The sequence below is a fragment of the Pteropus vampyrus genome, unplaced genomic scaffold (genome assembly GCF_000151845.1).
Source record: "Pteropus vampyrus isolate Shadow unplaced genomic scaffold, Pvam_2.0 Scaffold322, whole genome shotgun sequence".
Classification (NCBI taxonomy): domain Eukaryota; kingdom Metazoa; phylum Chordata; class Mammalia; order Chiroptera; family Pteropodidae; genus Pteropus; species Pteropus vampyrus.
Window position 1 is genome coordinate 1,650,117 of NW_011889103.1, and position 13,190 is coordinate 1,663,306.

The 13,190-nt window shown below is 39.4% G+C and overlaps 1 protein-coding gene across 2 annotated transcripts in view; it reads left to right on the plus strand.

Moving 5' to 3' along the window:
- Window positions 1–13,190, plus strand: part of ANKRD13A (ankyrin repeat domain 13A) — a 32,648-nt gene that overhangs the window by 12,429 nt on the left and 7,029 nt on the right. Inside the window, exons 4-12 of one of the 2 annotated variants that reach the window (XM_011377828.2) lie at window positions 1,038–1,083; window positions 2,179–2,322; window positions 2,974–3,163; window positions 7,227–7,293; window positions 8,591–8,672; window positions 9,531–9,592; window positions 10,982–11,112; window positions 11,615–11,772; window positions 12,423–12,548. In XM_011377828.2, the coding sequence (XP_011376130.1) occupies window positions 1,038–1,083; window positions 2,179–2,322; window positions 2,974–3,163; window positions 7,227–7,293; window positions 8,591–8,672; window positions 9,531–9,592; window positions 10,982–11,112; window positions 11,615–11,772; window positions 12,423–12,548 (1,006 nt within the window). The remainder of the gene's footprint in view (window positions 1–1,037; window positions 1,084–2,178; window positions 2,323–2,973; window positions 3,164–7,226; window positions 7,294–8,590; window positions 8,673–9,530; window positions 9,593–10,981; window positions 11,113–11,614; window positions 11,773–12,422; window positions 12,549–13,190) is intronic. The other variant, XM_011377830.2, reaches the window with a different exon arrangement.

Consider the following 13,190-nt stretch of genomic DNA (forward strand, 5'->3'; position numbering starts at 1 on the left):
GAAGTTATAAGCCGCCCGTAGTTGATCTGTGTGCTTAGTGGCACCAGAGGCAGTTGTTGACATTTTGTTTCCTTATATCATGCCTGCCTTATCCACTGACCTTGGAGAGTGTCTTCGCTTATCATTGGAATCCTAACTGGTTTTACTCCAGGGTAGACTCTTGGTCTTCCTGCCCTGTGCTTCTGTAAAAACCATGGCAAAGCCTTGGAGGTGGGAGGGAACAGAAAAACACCTGGAATTTCTTTTATGTCTCTTCTTGGATGGTTACTTGAAATTAAGTAAGATGGCACTTAAGAAATTAAGTAGCTCTCCAAGAACCCTCTATAAGAATTCATTGTGGGTCAGAAAATCATCTTAAATAGATTTCTTCCAAAATCTTATGTAAGGCAAATTGACTGACAGTAACTTTCATAGATGTTCTACTTTTATTTCTAGATTTATTTTATTACTAGATCAGTAAAACTTTATAAGGCCAAATTCTAGAAGTTTAAGAGGAAAGTCGGGGCAAAAGTCTTCTGTTAGGGGAAGGAAATATCAACTTTTTGGGGAAGTGATGTCTAGCTGCCTCTTTTGGTTTCACAGAGTGGTCTCATAAATATGAAGCACTTTCCCAGAACACAAAGCCTTTTACAGTCAAGTTCCCCGTGGAATAGATGAGATTGACATTCTTTTCTCTTTGCTTAGAACAGCCTGTTACGCACATTGTGTGGCAGTACTTAAGCCCATCCTCCCAGGCTCATCTCTCTGTTACTGTTAAGAACCTGATCAAGCCCCTAAATTAGATTTGACTTTTATCCCCCTCCAACCTTGTTGCTTTCAGTTAACTTTATTAACTGTCTAGACATTTTATATCAAGATCAAATAACACCCTGAATATAAAATAAGCGTTTATTTCAGCGGGTTTGCAATTTATGTTTCTTTTCATTTTCTCTATACTCTCCCTTGCCTCTGCTTTAAAAAAAGCCTATTAACCCGTCCTATGTTTGTGTTTAGTTAATAATGCCAAGAGTAATTTCTTTTAAACCTTTGTCCTTCAGACTCCGGATTTCTATGTGCAGATGAAATGGGAATTCACCAGCTGGGGTGAGTAGCTGTGGGCTTGTAATTTGTTTCTTTTTCAAATTTATTTAGCTTGAATATAGGTTTACTTGTTCTTTATAAAAGTTTCATGTGTTTTTAATCTAGGAAATACGTAGGTAAGAGTAAGGAAAAATAGTCACCTGTGTCCCTACTTAAACACAGCTACCATCTTTTCCCTCACACATATGACTTTTCCCTCCAAGCATCTATAAATATAACATATGGACAGTTTTTTTTCTTTTGTCACTTATAGCTGGGATTTATCCATATTATTAGTTTTTAAAAGGCTAATCTTTTAGTAAGTAGATTTCCCATAATTTAGTTACTCATTTTCTAATGTGGTTCGACTTGATTCCTTATTCTAAGGAAGGTGAGATAAATATTGGAATAGCTTGTTTTTTAAAAAATAGATGTATTTTTCCAAAATCTTATAAAAGGCAAACTGACTGACAGTAATTTTCATAGATGTTCTGCTTTTATTTCTTGTAGATCAGTTAATGACAGCTCCTGAGTTTTCAGCCATTTTCACTTCTAGACTTCCCTTTCAGGCAAGAAGTTATATTTGTAATGAAACATTTAAATGAAGTAAAAAGTACATAAGATCACTTCAGATTCTTCTGTGAAACTGATGAGTTTTTTTTTATAATGCAGATAATCTGATTTCAGATTTTGTTAAAAAGGAGCACATTTTAGACATTTGATATTTCGAATGGTGAATGTGACAATATGGTAGGCTGCGGCCATATGGAGAAGTAGCATTTGTGAATGAGAAAGGCTGGATGGACACACTCCAGCCCTGATGGCATTCAATGATAGGGGTTCATTTTGGGATTGAGAATACTCTTAGGAAATTCATTTAGCGTTTTCTCTGGACAAGACATAGATCTGCACTTTTATAAAGAGCTATAGCACAGAAGGTCCATTTTTATTTTTAAGACTGATTCCTGTGTCAAAGTGTGGGAGCCAAATCCAGTTCTATATGATGGTCACCATCTTGCCACTCTTTTCCTTTCATTAAAGTCAGAATCCTGATTTCTGGGACCTGGATGTTCCGCTTGGCCCTTGGGTTTTTCTCAATAGTGCGCTTCTCTTCTCCAGTGCCCTTGGTTTCCAGAATATGCCCGAATGATGTCTGTCGCATTTGGAAAAGTGGTGCCAAACTGCGTGTTGATATTACGTTGCTGGGATTTGAGAACATGAGCTGGATAAGAGGGAGGCGTAGTTTTATATTTAAGGGAGAAGGTGAGTGATTCTGTTGCAATAATCACTGCTCATGCTCAGTTACAGAGTGACTTTGAACCATCAAAACGTGTTCACATTCACGTGTCTTATCTGATCCTTTCTGGGGCATTTTTTGGTTATTCTTATTAATTATTCACCTCTCAATCCTATCTTATTTGTCTATATAGTTCTTTTGTGTGTATCATTTACCACTCAACACTTACCCTCTTGACCTGTGTTTGTCTCATGTTCCAGAGCCTTTGAGTACAAGACTCTGTCTTGTATCTATATTCCCTCCATAATCAGGCATGACCCTTTTAATGGAGGGTGTGAAATGGCATGGCTTACCCAGTGTTTTGCACAAATACTTTATATTATGTAATTACGTATTTAAAAAAGTACACAAATAAATGTGCCGCTAACAAAAAATGCTAATTATTTTAATTGTCTGCATCTTTGGGGAAGATGGCCCAGAAACTATGAGTTGTGAAAAGCTGGCTAGATAATTCCTGTGCAAAGTAGGTAATCGATAATCAGTAGTCTTTAGGTTTTATCAGATGGCACTTGGTGGGAGGGGTGATTGGGAAGGTGATGCATTTTAACACATGAGGCTTTCTTCTTTTTGCATCTTCCTACCATTGTGCTTACTTACACCCTTGGTTCCATTAACAGACAACTGGGCGGAGCTGATGGAAGTCAACCATGATGATAAAGTGGTCACCACTGAACACTTTGATCTTTCCCAGGAAATGGAACGCCTCACTCTGGACTTGATGAAGCCAACAGGCAGGGAGATTGAGAGGCGGCTCACAAGCCCAGTCATTAACACCAGCCTTGATACTAAAAGTATTGCTTTTGAAAGGTACAAATTTAGGTTTGGCATTTCAATGTCTTGTTCCTTTGCTGCCTTCTTTAGTGGCGTGTATATATTGTTTGGAAATTATGGGTGGATTGGGATTTTTCTAACATGGCAATTTAAGCACCAGTGGGTTTTAAACTTGATCTCTGCTCTAACCAAATAGAAACCATAGCTGATATCCTCCATCATATATCATTTTTGTAGCACATTGGTTAAGTCTTGGAGAAATATCTTTATATTCTTCATGGGCCCTTTCTAATGGACTTGACTTGAATTTTCTTTTTGTTTTGGTGTTTGGGGATCTATAAGACTCCCTAGTCCCAAACCATGAAGTTTTAGTTTCCAGAAGCTAGAACTGATCCAGTATTGAATGTGATGTTAGTCAAATTGATACTTATCTTATAGTAAAATGTGATTCTCTAATAGTTTAGAGCAAGAGTCTGGAGTGGTTCTATTCCAGACTCTACCTGAAGAAACCTCTGGAGAGGTCTGTGTCTCGGTTAACCCAAATGAGGGCACTGTCTCTGATCATCTGCCTTGTCTCTGGTCATCTGCCTGTGGGCTGTGCAGAGGTGTGTAGAGCCTTTGCGAGGGAAGTAGAGGCTGTCATGGCTGTTAGCCTAAGTGTTTCTATTATAGAACACACGGAGCCCAGGGAATCTGTAAGAGCCCTGAGTGTTTGCCTAGGATGTCACATTCCAGCTCTCTGTAAACCAAAGTTGCATAACGTGAGCTAATATGGACAATACTATCCTGGATTTAGACTTGCTTTTCTCTTGATAAATATACTAACTGTCCTCTTTTTTTCTTTTTCTTTTCTTCGGTTCCAATATAATATTTATTAATAAAACCGTGTTTTCTACTGAGTCAAACATAAGACTTGTTAAGTGTCCTTTTCTTCTAATTTAGATCGAGCTGTGGAATTAGGATATTTGTTTGTAGCAGAAGAGAAACCCAGAACATCCGGTGCGCTACTGCTTTGGTATTGGCACCATCCTGAGGCAGGGTCAGTGCCCCATCTCCACCCTCCTCGCGCTGGCCTTGCCTTGTGGCAGCTACTGTCTTCCAGGGAGGCTGAGGGACTGATTGGCTTTACCTGGAAAGGTCTTGGGAAGACGTATCGAGGCTTAATCATATGCCTCTGCAGATAGGGAGGGCACTTCAGCTTAGGGCTTAGTTCGCAAACCTGTAAGGTGGAAGAGCCTGCCCTCACTGCCGCAGCCCAGCCATAGCAACAACAGTTAGAAGGACTGAACATCATCAGCAGGGCTGCTATCTAACTGTGCGGCTTTGGGCAAGTGGCTTAATCTATCAGAGTTTCTGTTTCCTCAGCGGAAAGAAAACAAAACAAAGTGAATCTAGAGATGAAGTCTCTTAAGTCCACAGTTCTAAGATGTCATCAGAAGAGCCACTGTTCCCTTTAGTTCATCAGCAGAGTTGCTAGTCATTGTTCTTAAATGTAATTTACAAAGAGTGTGATGGTTACTGGCTGTTACCCACTCAGTGTACATAGGAAATGGTGGCACATTCCATTTGTCCTGAGGACTAAGTCACATTTCGAATTTGTATTATCACAGGGTTTTCAGATGGTTCAAGCTAACCCTCCTTCTGCAACTGATAGTGGGTTGCTCAGAGAGAATTTCTGGAAGACAGTTGTTTGATTTTGTGGTGCTCAGGATTAAATTATGTGATTAGTGAGTTTCTTGTACATTGAGTAAGGATTTGAGCCACTGTTGAGTGTGAGGTTTGCTGGTAAAAGAGTATGCGTACCTACTGCTTACAGGAAGTGTGTGTGTTCATGGGATTGTATTTGGAAGATGTGACTCTTTCATATTAGTTATTTTTTATCCATTTCTTCTAATCTGTTACTTGGGGCTTGATGCTTGCAAGTTAATACCTTCTGGCATGACTTTTTGGTTTGCTAATATATACCCTCTGGCTGCAGTTTGGATTTTTCTCTTCTCTGAAATATGCTCTGCCTACCTTAAACAAAACATTCCCTGCTATCATCAGAGCCTTTCTCCAAGTTGTGTAGCAGCCTCCAAGCCATAGTGCCTGCTAAGTGGCCTTTGGTGTGGTAGTCTCAGTGGAGATAGGCAGAGGGAAACTGGTTATTCTAGCATCTTCAGATGCTTCAACATGTAAAGTTAATCGAGGCCAAGGAGTTATTAACTAGGATGTAGACATTGAGTTTAATAATTAAACTGTCAGAGGACATTCAGTCAAGATGGCAGGGTAGTGGAGGGACTTTGTGAAGGAATTGGTGCCAGACTAGTGGATATTGCTATCTGGGTTGGTAATTGTTCAGATTACTCCTGAGGAGATGCCTCTACTGCATGGAATTTAGTGTCTCGCATCGTTATTGAAGAGCTCCCAAAATAAATTCTTTAATTTTCAAAACAAAAAACAAAACGAAAACACCAAAAATCTAAACTGTCAGAGAGTGGGAATGGAAAAGAGAGTGGAACAGCCAGGATTGCCGGTAGAGCAAGTAGAGGTGAGTGAGCAGGTGGAGGTGAGTGACGAGCTTGGCGGTTCCCAGGGAGAAGAGTGCAGCCCTGTTTTCTTAGCACACGTGAAAGATAAAGTGGAGCAGACCTAGTGATCTTTTGGTACCTTGGATGACTGTGTGCCAGAAAAGGATTATTTCCCATGCTGAAATATCAAGTGACTTAGTGAAAGACAAGGAACTGAGGATTGAATTTGTGAACCAAAAGGAGTATCTCAATTTTCAATTATTGATGACTAAAAGGGGACTCTGGTTTTTTAATTAGTTGAGTGTGGTTCCTAGCCCCCTGCATCACAGGATTATTTTGTTTCTGAAATGTTAGTTGGAGATAGCCAGCAGTTTGTGTAATCCTTTAGGATTCCTTTCTTTCCCTCTGTGGGTCATGGCGCATTCATTGGATAACTAATAGGAAAATGAAAGCTCTGGTCCCTCCTTTCTCTAAAGGGCTATAATACACACATAAAACTCCTATACCTCATCCGACCTAATTTCATTTACCAAATCCCATTAGAAGAAAAGCAAACTGGAAACACAATATGCAAATAATTGCATACCTTCTTTGTGACTTGGCTAACCTGCCACTATTCCTGGAGCTTCCTGCGTGATATTTGACTTCATTCCAGGGTCAGAGCAGAAGGCAGACAGTTGCCCTATACAGGACCAAGTGCGGCAGTCACAGTGGAGCTAGGATGTGATGTCCTAGACAAAGGGGCATTCTGGTCAGGGCTCCCCTGTGAGTGGTAGCATTTCCCAGGGTGAGCTGCTTTGAAAAAGAATCAGAGCGTCTTGGTTGGTCTTGGTTCCTAAATAAATTTTTTCCAGTAGCGTGTTGAGTGGAATAACTGGGTTTTTGGGCACTTTACCAATGATGCAGCTGCTGCTGGAATGCTGGGCTAATTTAAAAGCAATTCCACAGAGCTGGGATCAACGGCTGGGCTGAAGAACTGCTTTTAACATCCTTTCCCCCTGCTGCACCAAACCTAATAAAATGCGTGACTCCCAAGGCATTTTGCAGGCATTAATGGCTTCTCCAAGCAGCTCACCCCAGTGATGAGTTCTTGCCCCACCTACTCTCTTCCTAAGAGCAGGATGGTCTGTGCCTCCCTGTTCTAAGAATTCCCCGATCGAGATCCAGCCACTTGGGAACAGAGCTGCTGTCATCTGTGCTCATAGTTAAGGTGACCCAGATAAATGCTCTGACCCAGGTGCCACCTTGTGGTGAGCCCTTGGACACTGATCATCTTCACTCACTTTTTTAGGACAGCTGTCCAATAAATGTCACCATCTTTGTCACCTATGCTGGCAGTTTTTGTAAAGAAGCCAAGAATGCAGACTTTCTTTGCCAGGGGCGAGGCAAATTGATTAATAACTGTGGGAGGGGGCAGGGGGATGCTTAAGCCATCTATCATTGATAACATCCTTTTGTGGACAATCAGACCATAATTTCCAAGTGTCCTTCACTAACTTAAGCTGGGGGAAAAAACTATAAAGGCTGCAGGGATAAATCTGAATGGCATATTGTACATGTAGAAATTTGTGGTGTTCACTTTTTATCAGAACTAAATCCGGATTCTGGGGCTGGAGGACAGATAAAGCAGAAGTTGTTAATGGTTACGAAGCAAAGGTAAAAGGAAACTCTTAAAATAAGATTTAATATAGCTATGTAGCTTCTATGCAAATGAGGAGTCTGTTCAGATATTTTTTTCATGCATCTGTGCCATGGAGATGCTCTGGGGACTAAGTACTGTCTAGGGTGTCTCTCACTTGGATTTTTATCTTATTTGACTTTCAGAAAATGGGATAGCATGTCCCTAGGAGGTCTCTAGTTATGCCAAAGAAAAGCAATGTGTAGAGAAATGAGTACAGGTACCAGCTGTCCTGGTAGAAATGGTAATTCTTTAATTCTTTAAAAAAAAAAAAGAAAAAAGGAAAGAGAAAGGATTAGACTTAATATGCTGGTTCATATTTTTTTATAACTCGAGTTTAAAAAATCATAAAGGAGCTTTTATGAGTCTCCATTTTTTTTAAGTTAGCCTAATAGTAACTGGTAGGCTTACAGCCCACTTACGTGAAATCAGTGAATTTAGAACATAGTTGTTAAAGTGGAGATGACAGCTGGCATTGTCCACTGGAAATGTGTTTCCTGGCCGTTCCTTGGCCCTGCAGTATAGTGGGGATTGATGGCTCATGGTGTTGGAGCCAGGCACTGCAGAATCTTCTGGTGACCTCTGAACTAGCAGAGAAAGCTTACATCATCCTCAGCAAGGTACATTTAGTAACAGTAGTTCCACTGCTGTGTGTGTTGCCTGAACCATGTATGGCAGATACAGTTAATTCTGTGTCAACCAAGATATTTGATTTTTCAGACCCCCATAGTCTCCAGTCAACCTTGATAACAGAGCATCTACTTTAGCAGTTAAAATAATTTTTGTCAATATATGGCATACCTTTTAAATAGTGACTTGCTGGTTGTCTGTATAATCTGTGTAGAGAACCTAGTGTTCATTTCTGTTTCCTTCTGTCCAGCAGATGGCTGTCTAAGTCAGTCCTATTATAAGATGACCACAGATCAATAGCAGTACTCGAGGAAGGTTTGGGTGCCTTAGCAAAATAGAAATCCAGCGGGGAGGACATTCTTTGAGAGTGTTTAGCAACAAGAAGGGCAATTAGGAAGATGCAGCCTGTCACTGTTAACTCCTCAGTATGTAAAACTCTCAGAGATGCAGAGTGACTGCTGATGCATTTCTAAGCTGATCGCTAGTATATTTTCTCTGAAGGATCCTAATGATTGTTAACCATTTCTCATTTTTTATTTTGCTGGATTTTTTTTTTTTTGGCTTCAGCATTCTTGCTTTTGCTATGCTTATTTTTTGAGTTTTGATTCCCTGTGTCACTGTTTTCTCTTGCACACGTTTCTCAAGGTTTACACAGTAAACAATGTGAGTGTGATAACCAAAATCCGGACAGAACATCTAAGCGAGGAAGAAAAAAGGAGATATAAAGGTAATTCTTCCTCCACTCCCTTTTTTAAGCCTGGAGGGAACTTTTGTTGGTTTTGTTGAGTTTGGGGGTTAATGGGATGGAGTGGTGCTAATCCTGACCCGGACTTCGTTTTTATATTTTCTTAGTCTGACTCATTCTTGGAGGTAGTTGGCTTTAGCTGTGCTGAAAGCCATTCACGAGGGCTTGTTTATGTGTTAGAAGAACAATTGTTGAATTTGACTGAAAAGATAGATAAGGATGTTGGAGAATATTTATTACTGAAATGAATGATTTTGTCCAAACTATTGTGATGAAAGATTTGAACAGAACTTGGGCCCTGAGCCAAAATGTTGCCAGTACATGGTTGCCATATCCCAACTCCTTCACTGGCCAGTTCTGTGGCCTTGTGAGGTTACCTACCCGCTGTGCCTTAGTTTCCTCAAAAGTGAAATAGACATGCTCCCAGACCTTCCTTAGAGTTATTGGGAGGATTAGATAAGTTACTACATGTAAACCTTTGGAGCAGTGCCTACAGTGTGATAGATAAGGAAACTGAGGCCCAGGACACATGGGCAGTGACCAGCCAATGTGAGAATTGGAATCCAGATCTGGCTCATTCCCGAATCCAAGCTCTTTCTTCTATTCTGCTTTAATTCTTGTAACTGCTGTTCATCTAGTTTAGAGAACCTAATAAAAAGTGTCCTACAAGGGATAAATTAGCTGATGCTTATTGTGGGTGATTTTGGCATCAGCCCATCCATAAATGGATTTCCTATTGGAGGTAGCTTGGATCAGAAAATTTAAAATATGATGAGAATCTTTTTCTATAGTCAAAAATAAAGTATGATATCAGGAATTAAACTTTTCCCCACTCTGTAGCGGACAGGAACCCACTGGAATCTCTGCTGGGAACTGTGGAACACCAGTTTGGTGCTCAAAGGGTAAGTTGAAGCAATGAGCTTTTGTTACCACACAGGGTGATGTGAAATCCACCGTTGCCCCAGTGGCATGGTGAGGGTCCTTGGTTCCTCCCCGCCAACTCAATAAAAAATTACAGGTCAGTGAGATTTAGAAAAAGTAAGATTTGTTGAAAGTACATTTTTAGAAGGAGACGGGCCACACAAGGAAGCCTGCAGCCCTATGGAATTCAGGAGGTAAAAAGACAAAAGATAAGAGTATGCCCCCAGGGAGATGTGGGTTACAGTGAAGAGGGCTGTAACAGCGTAGAAGTGGGAAGGTCTGTTTATATTTGGGCTGTGATGGGAGGTTACTAGGGTGGTGCTGGATGATAGGCATATGAAGTCATTTTGATTGACAGTTGGCTAGTATATAACCCTTTGCCCTATTGAGCATGCACTTACCCAAAATTCAGTGTTATTATTAGATTCATGAACTTCTGGACATAGGCATAACATAATGATGATATAATAAGGCTGAGGTTAAGGGCAGGTTAGGGTAGTACTTGTGCACAAACACGTTAGCTTTTATGGCCTTTGTGCCTTAGGATGTAGGGGTAATTTATAACCATAAAATGGGTGTTTCAGGGAGGTCCTTAAGGGAGGGTTTCTATGGTTACAGAACTGGGCCTTCACTCTTATTGCTCATGACCTAACTACCTAACATTTTCAGAGCAGTTTAAAGAAAGGAGATGACTTTTCTGTGCTTGGGATAGCATTTACTGAACAAGCTACTCTTATTTGAAAAAGCTAAAGAGTATTCCCAAGAGGGAATTTGAGATACTCTCTTGGAAGAGAATTAGATAAACAAGTCTTTGAAAATAAAGATATTATAGGAAGGGTTGTGATTAATCAGTTGCTTTTTCTCTCTTACCTGTTATGAACTAGGATTTCTGTAAAAATGGAACATAAAGAAGATTCAGGACTTTATATTTTAACAGAGCACCTTAACAAATATTTTCTTCCTTGATCCTCACAATAACTATATGAAATTGCTACAGTGGATGTCACTGAGGGTCAGAAAAATGAAATAACTTTTCCAGTGTCACAAACTAGAGAGTGACAGCTGGAACTTAAACCCCAAGTCTTCCAAATCTCACATGCGTTCATATATTTCTCTCTCTTATCCTTTCTATAATCAGGAGATAAAAATAAAAAGTAGAGTGGAGAAATATTTTGAAATGGAGAAATCCATGAGACTTACACCTTTGTAGATTTTCTTATCCTGTGCAGTAACTTAATAAAAAAAAGTTACGGCTAGAACTTTCTGATCTGTAGCTGGTTAACATGTCCACTTCAGAGACTGAGTGCCATAGGCCTCCAGTTGTGAGCATCACTTGTCATTTCTGATTCCCCTGAGTTCTGGATCGGCAGGACCCCACCACAGAATGTGCCACCGCAAACAACCCCACAGCCATCACTCCTGATGAATACTTCAATGAAGAGTTTGATCTGAGAGACAGGGACATCGGGAGGCCAAAAGAGCTGACGATTAGAACACAAAAGTAAGAGATTTGTGGTCATTTTCAGCTTATGGATTGTTACAGAATTGTGCTATTTTATGGTGTCATCTTCATTCTTCTGTCCTCTTTCTTAAAATTTTAAATTACTTTATTTGATAAAAGCTAACAGTAGATTGCCCATCTTATTAGCCTTTCTCCAGATGGAAGATAGATTGGATATAAGAATTCCTTATTTTACTGTCAACAAGCTTCAACTAATTAAGTGAAATGGTTTCCACCACTTCACCAGCTAGCAGTTTCTTCATGCTTGCTGTCAGTTAAGGCTCTTGCAGGAGGTTGTAGTGGAGGTCATTTTCCTGATTGCCGGATTTTGGAGTGATCTGAATTCTTTCTGGGCCTAGTCTCTTCATAGCTTCAGATTATGAAATGTAAGATAACTGGAAGACTGGAGTAAGGAAGCTGGTGTTGTGTAGCTTACTGTATAGAATTCAGTTTCCCCATCTGGTGGAGGTGCCCTCAGTCTCGTATTGGTTAAATCCTGCAGGTTTAAAGCAACGCTGTGGATGTGTGAAGAATTTCCTCTCTCTCTTGTGGAGCAGGTCATCCCCATCATTGACCTGATGGCCAGAACTAGCACTCATTTTGCAAGACTGAGAGACTTCATCAAGCTAGAATTCCCACCTGGATTTCCTGTTAAAATAGGTACCGTTAAGGGAACCACAGGAGCACTTGTAGGTTCTGCCCTTTTTGTGGTGACAAGATGTGCTTTAGGGCATTGGAGCTCTTTAGGTAAAAGTAGCGTACAATAGACGTAATTGAAGTCAGAATTATCCTCTAGATTAATTTGGTTTAAAGTGTCATGATTCTCGGTTCATTTTGCATACCAAAATTAGGAGATTCCTCAACCATTAGTTCTGTTTTATTGATGTTGCTAACAGATGTAAAAACGCATAAAAAATGTGACATATTCATCATTTTAATGAGACACAACTTAAGTGAAACCCCAAATTCAGTAGTTAATTGAAGAAGATAATTGACACCAAGATCCTTTGATGGGCCTGAGCTAGTATACATAATACCATATACAGTGCATATTACTTGAGAGGAATTTACATTTTGGATAGTCATACATTCATGACACTTCAATCCTGGCTCTCACTGAGATCAGGAAAAGTTGCTCAACCTCTCTGAATCTGTTTCCCCATCTGTATATTGGGAAGGGTTGTTATAAGGATGAAATGAAATCATATTTATAAAAAGTATTTGGCATAGTAAGCACTCACGGTTAATTATTAATGGTGGCTATTATTATTCTCAGTAAAGTGTATTTATATAAGCTTTTATTTTGTTAGAAATTCCCTTGTTTCATGTCTTAAATGCACGGATTACATTTGGAAATGTTAATGGCTGTAGCACTGCTGAAGAAACTGTATCTCAAAATGTGGAAGGGACCCAGGCCGATTCAGGTAAAGATTCTGGTAAGAGAAGTTGGGTTTTGAGATTTTTTAAAAAAATTTGTTAGTTATTATACTAATTTTGTTTGAAATTAAAGTATCTTCTGAAGTAGATCTCTGTGTTGAATAAAGGAAAGTTTAGATTTAGTGTAGATTAACTGAAAAAAAAGAACTTTGAGAATCTGTATGACCCCACTTGTATTAAAAAGACAGCATAGTCTTAAACAACTTTATTCAGGTGTAATATATATACAATAAAATGCTCCCATTTTTAAGTACGACAGGTCAATGCATTTTGACAAATGTATACACCTATGTAACCACCACCACAGTCAAGATAAAGAGCATTTCTGTCACTCCCAAATTTCCTCAGGCTCCTTTGCCATCAATTCAGTTAATATTTGGATTCTACTGTAAATGGATTTATTGTCTTAACTTTTATGTTCCTGTTACTCATTGCTAGTATATATAAACATAACTGAATCTTTTTCAGTTTTTGAAATTGTAGTAAAATAGTGTTCTGTGTCTTAGGCTAGAGATACACAGGTGTTTGTTTTATATTACTTTTAGTTTACAGATATATATACTATTTTATGTGTTTATTATATTTCATAATAAAAAAATAAAAAGACATTAGCATGACTGTGTGTATGTACACATTACATT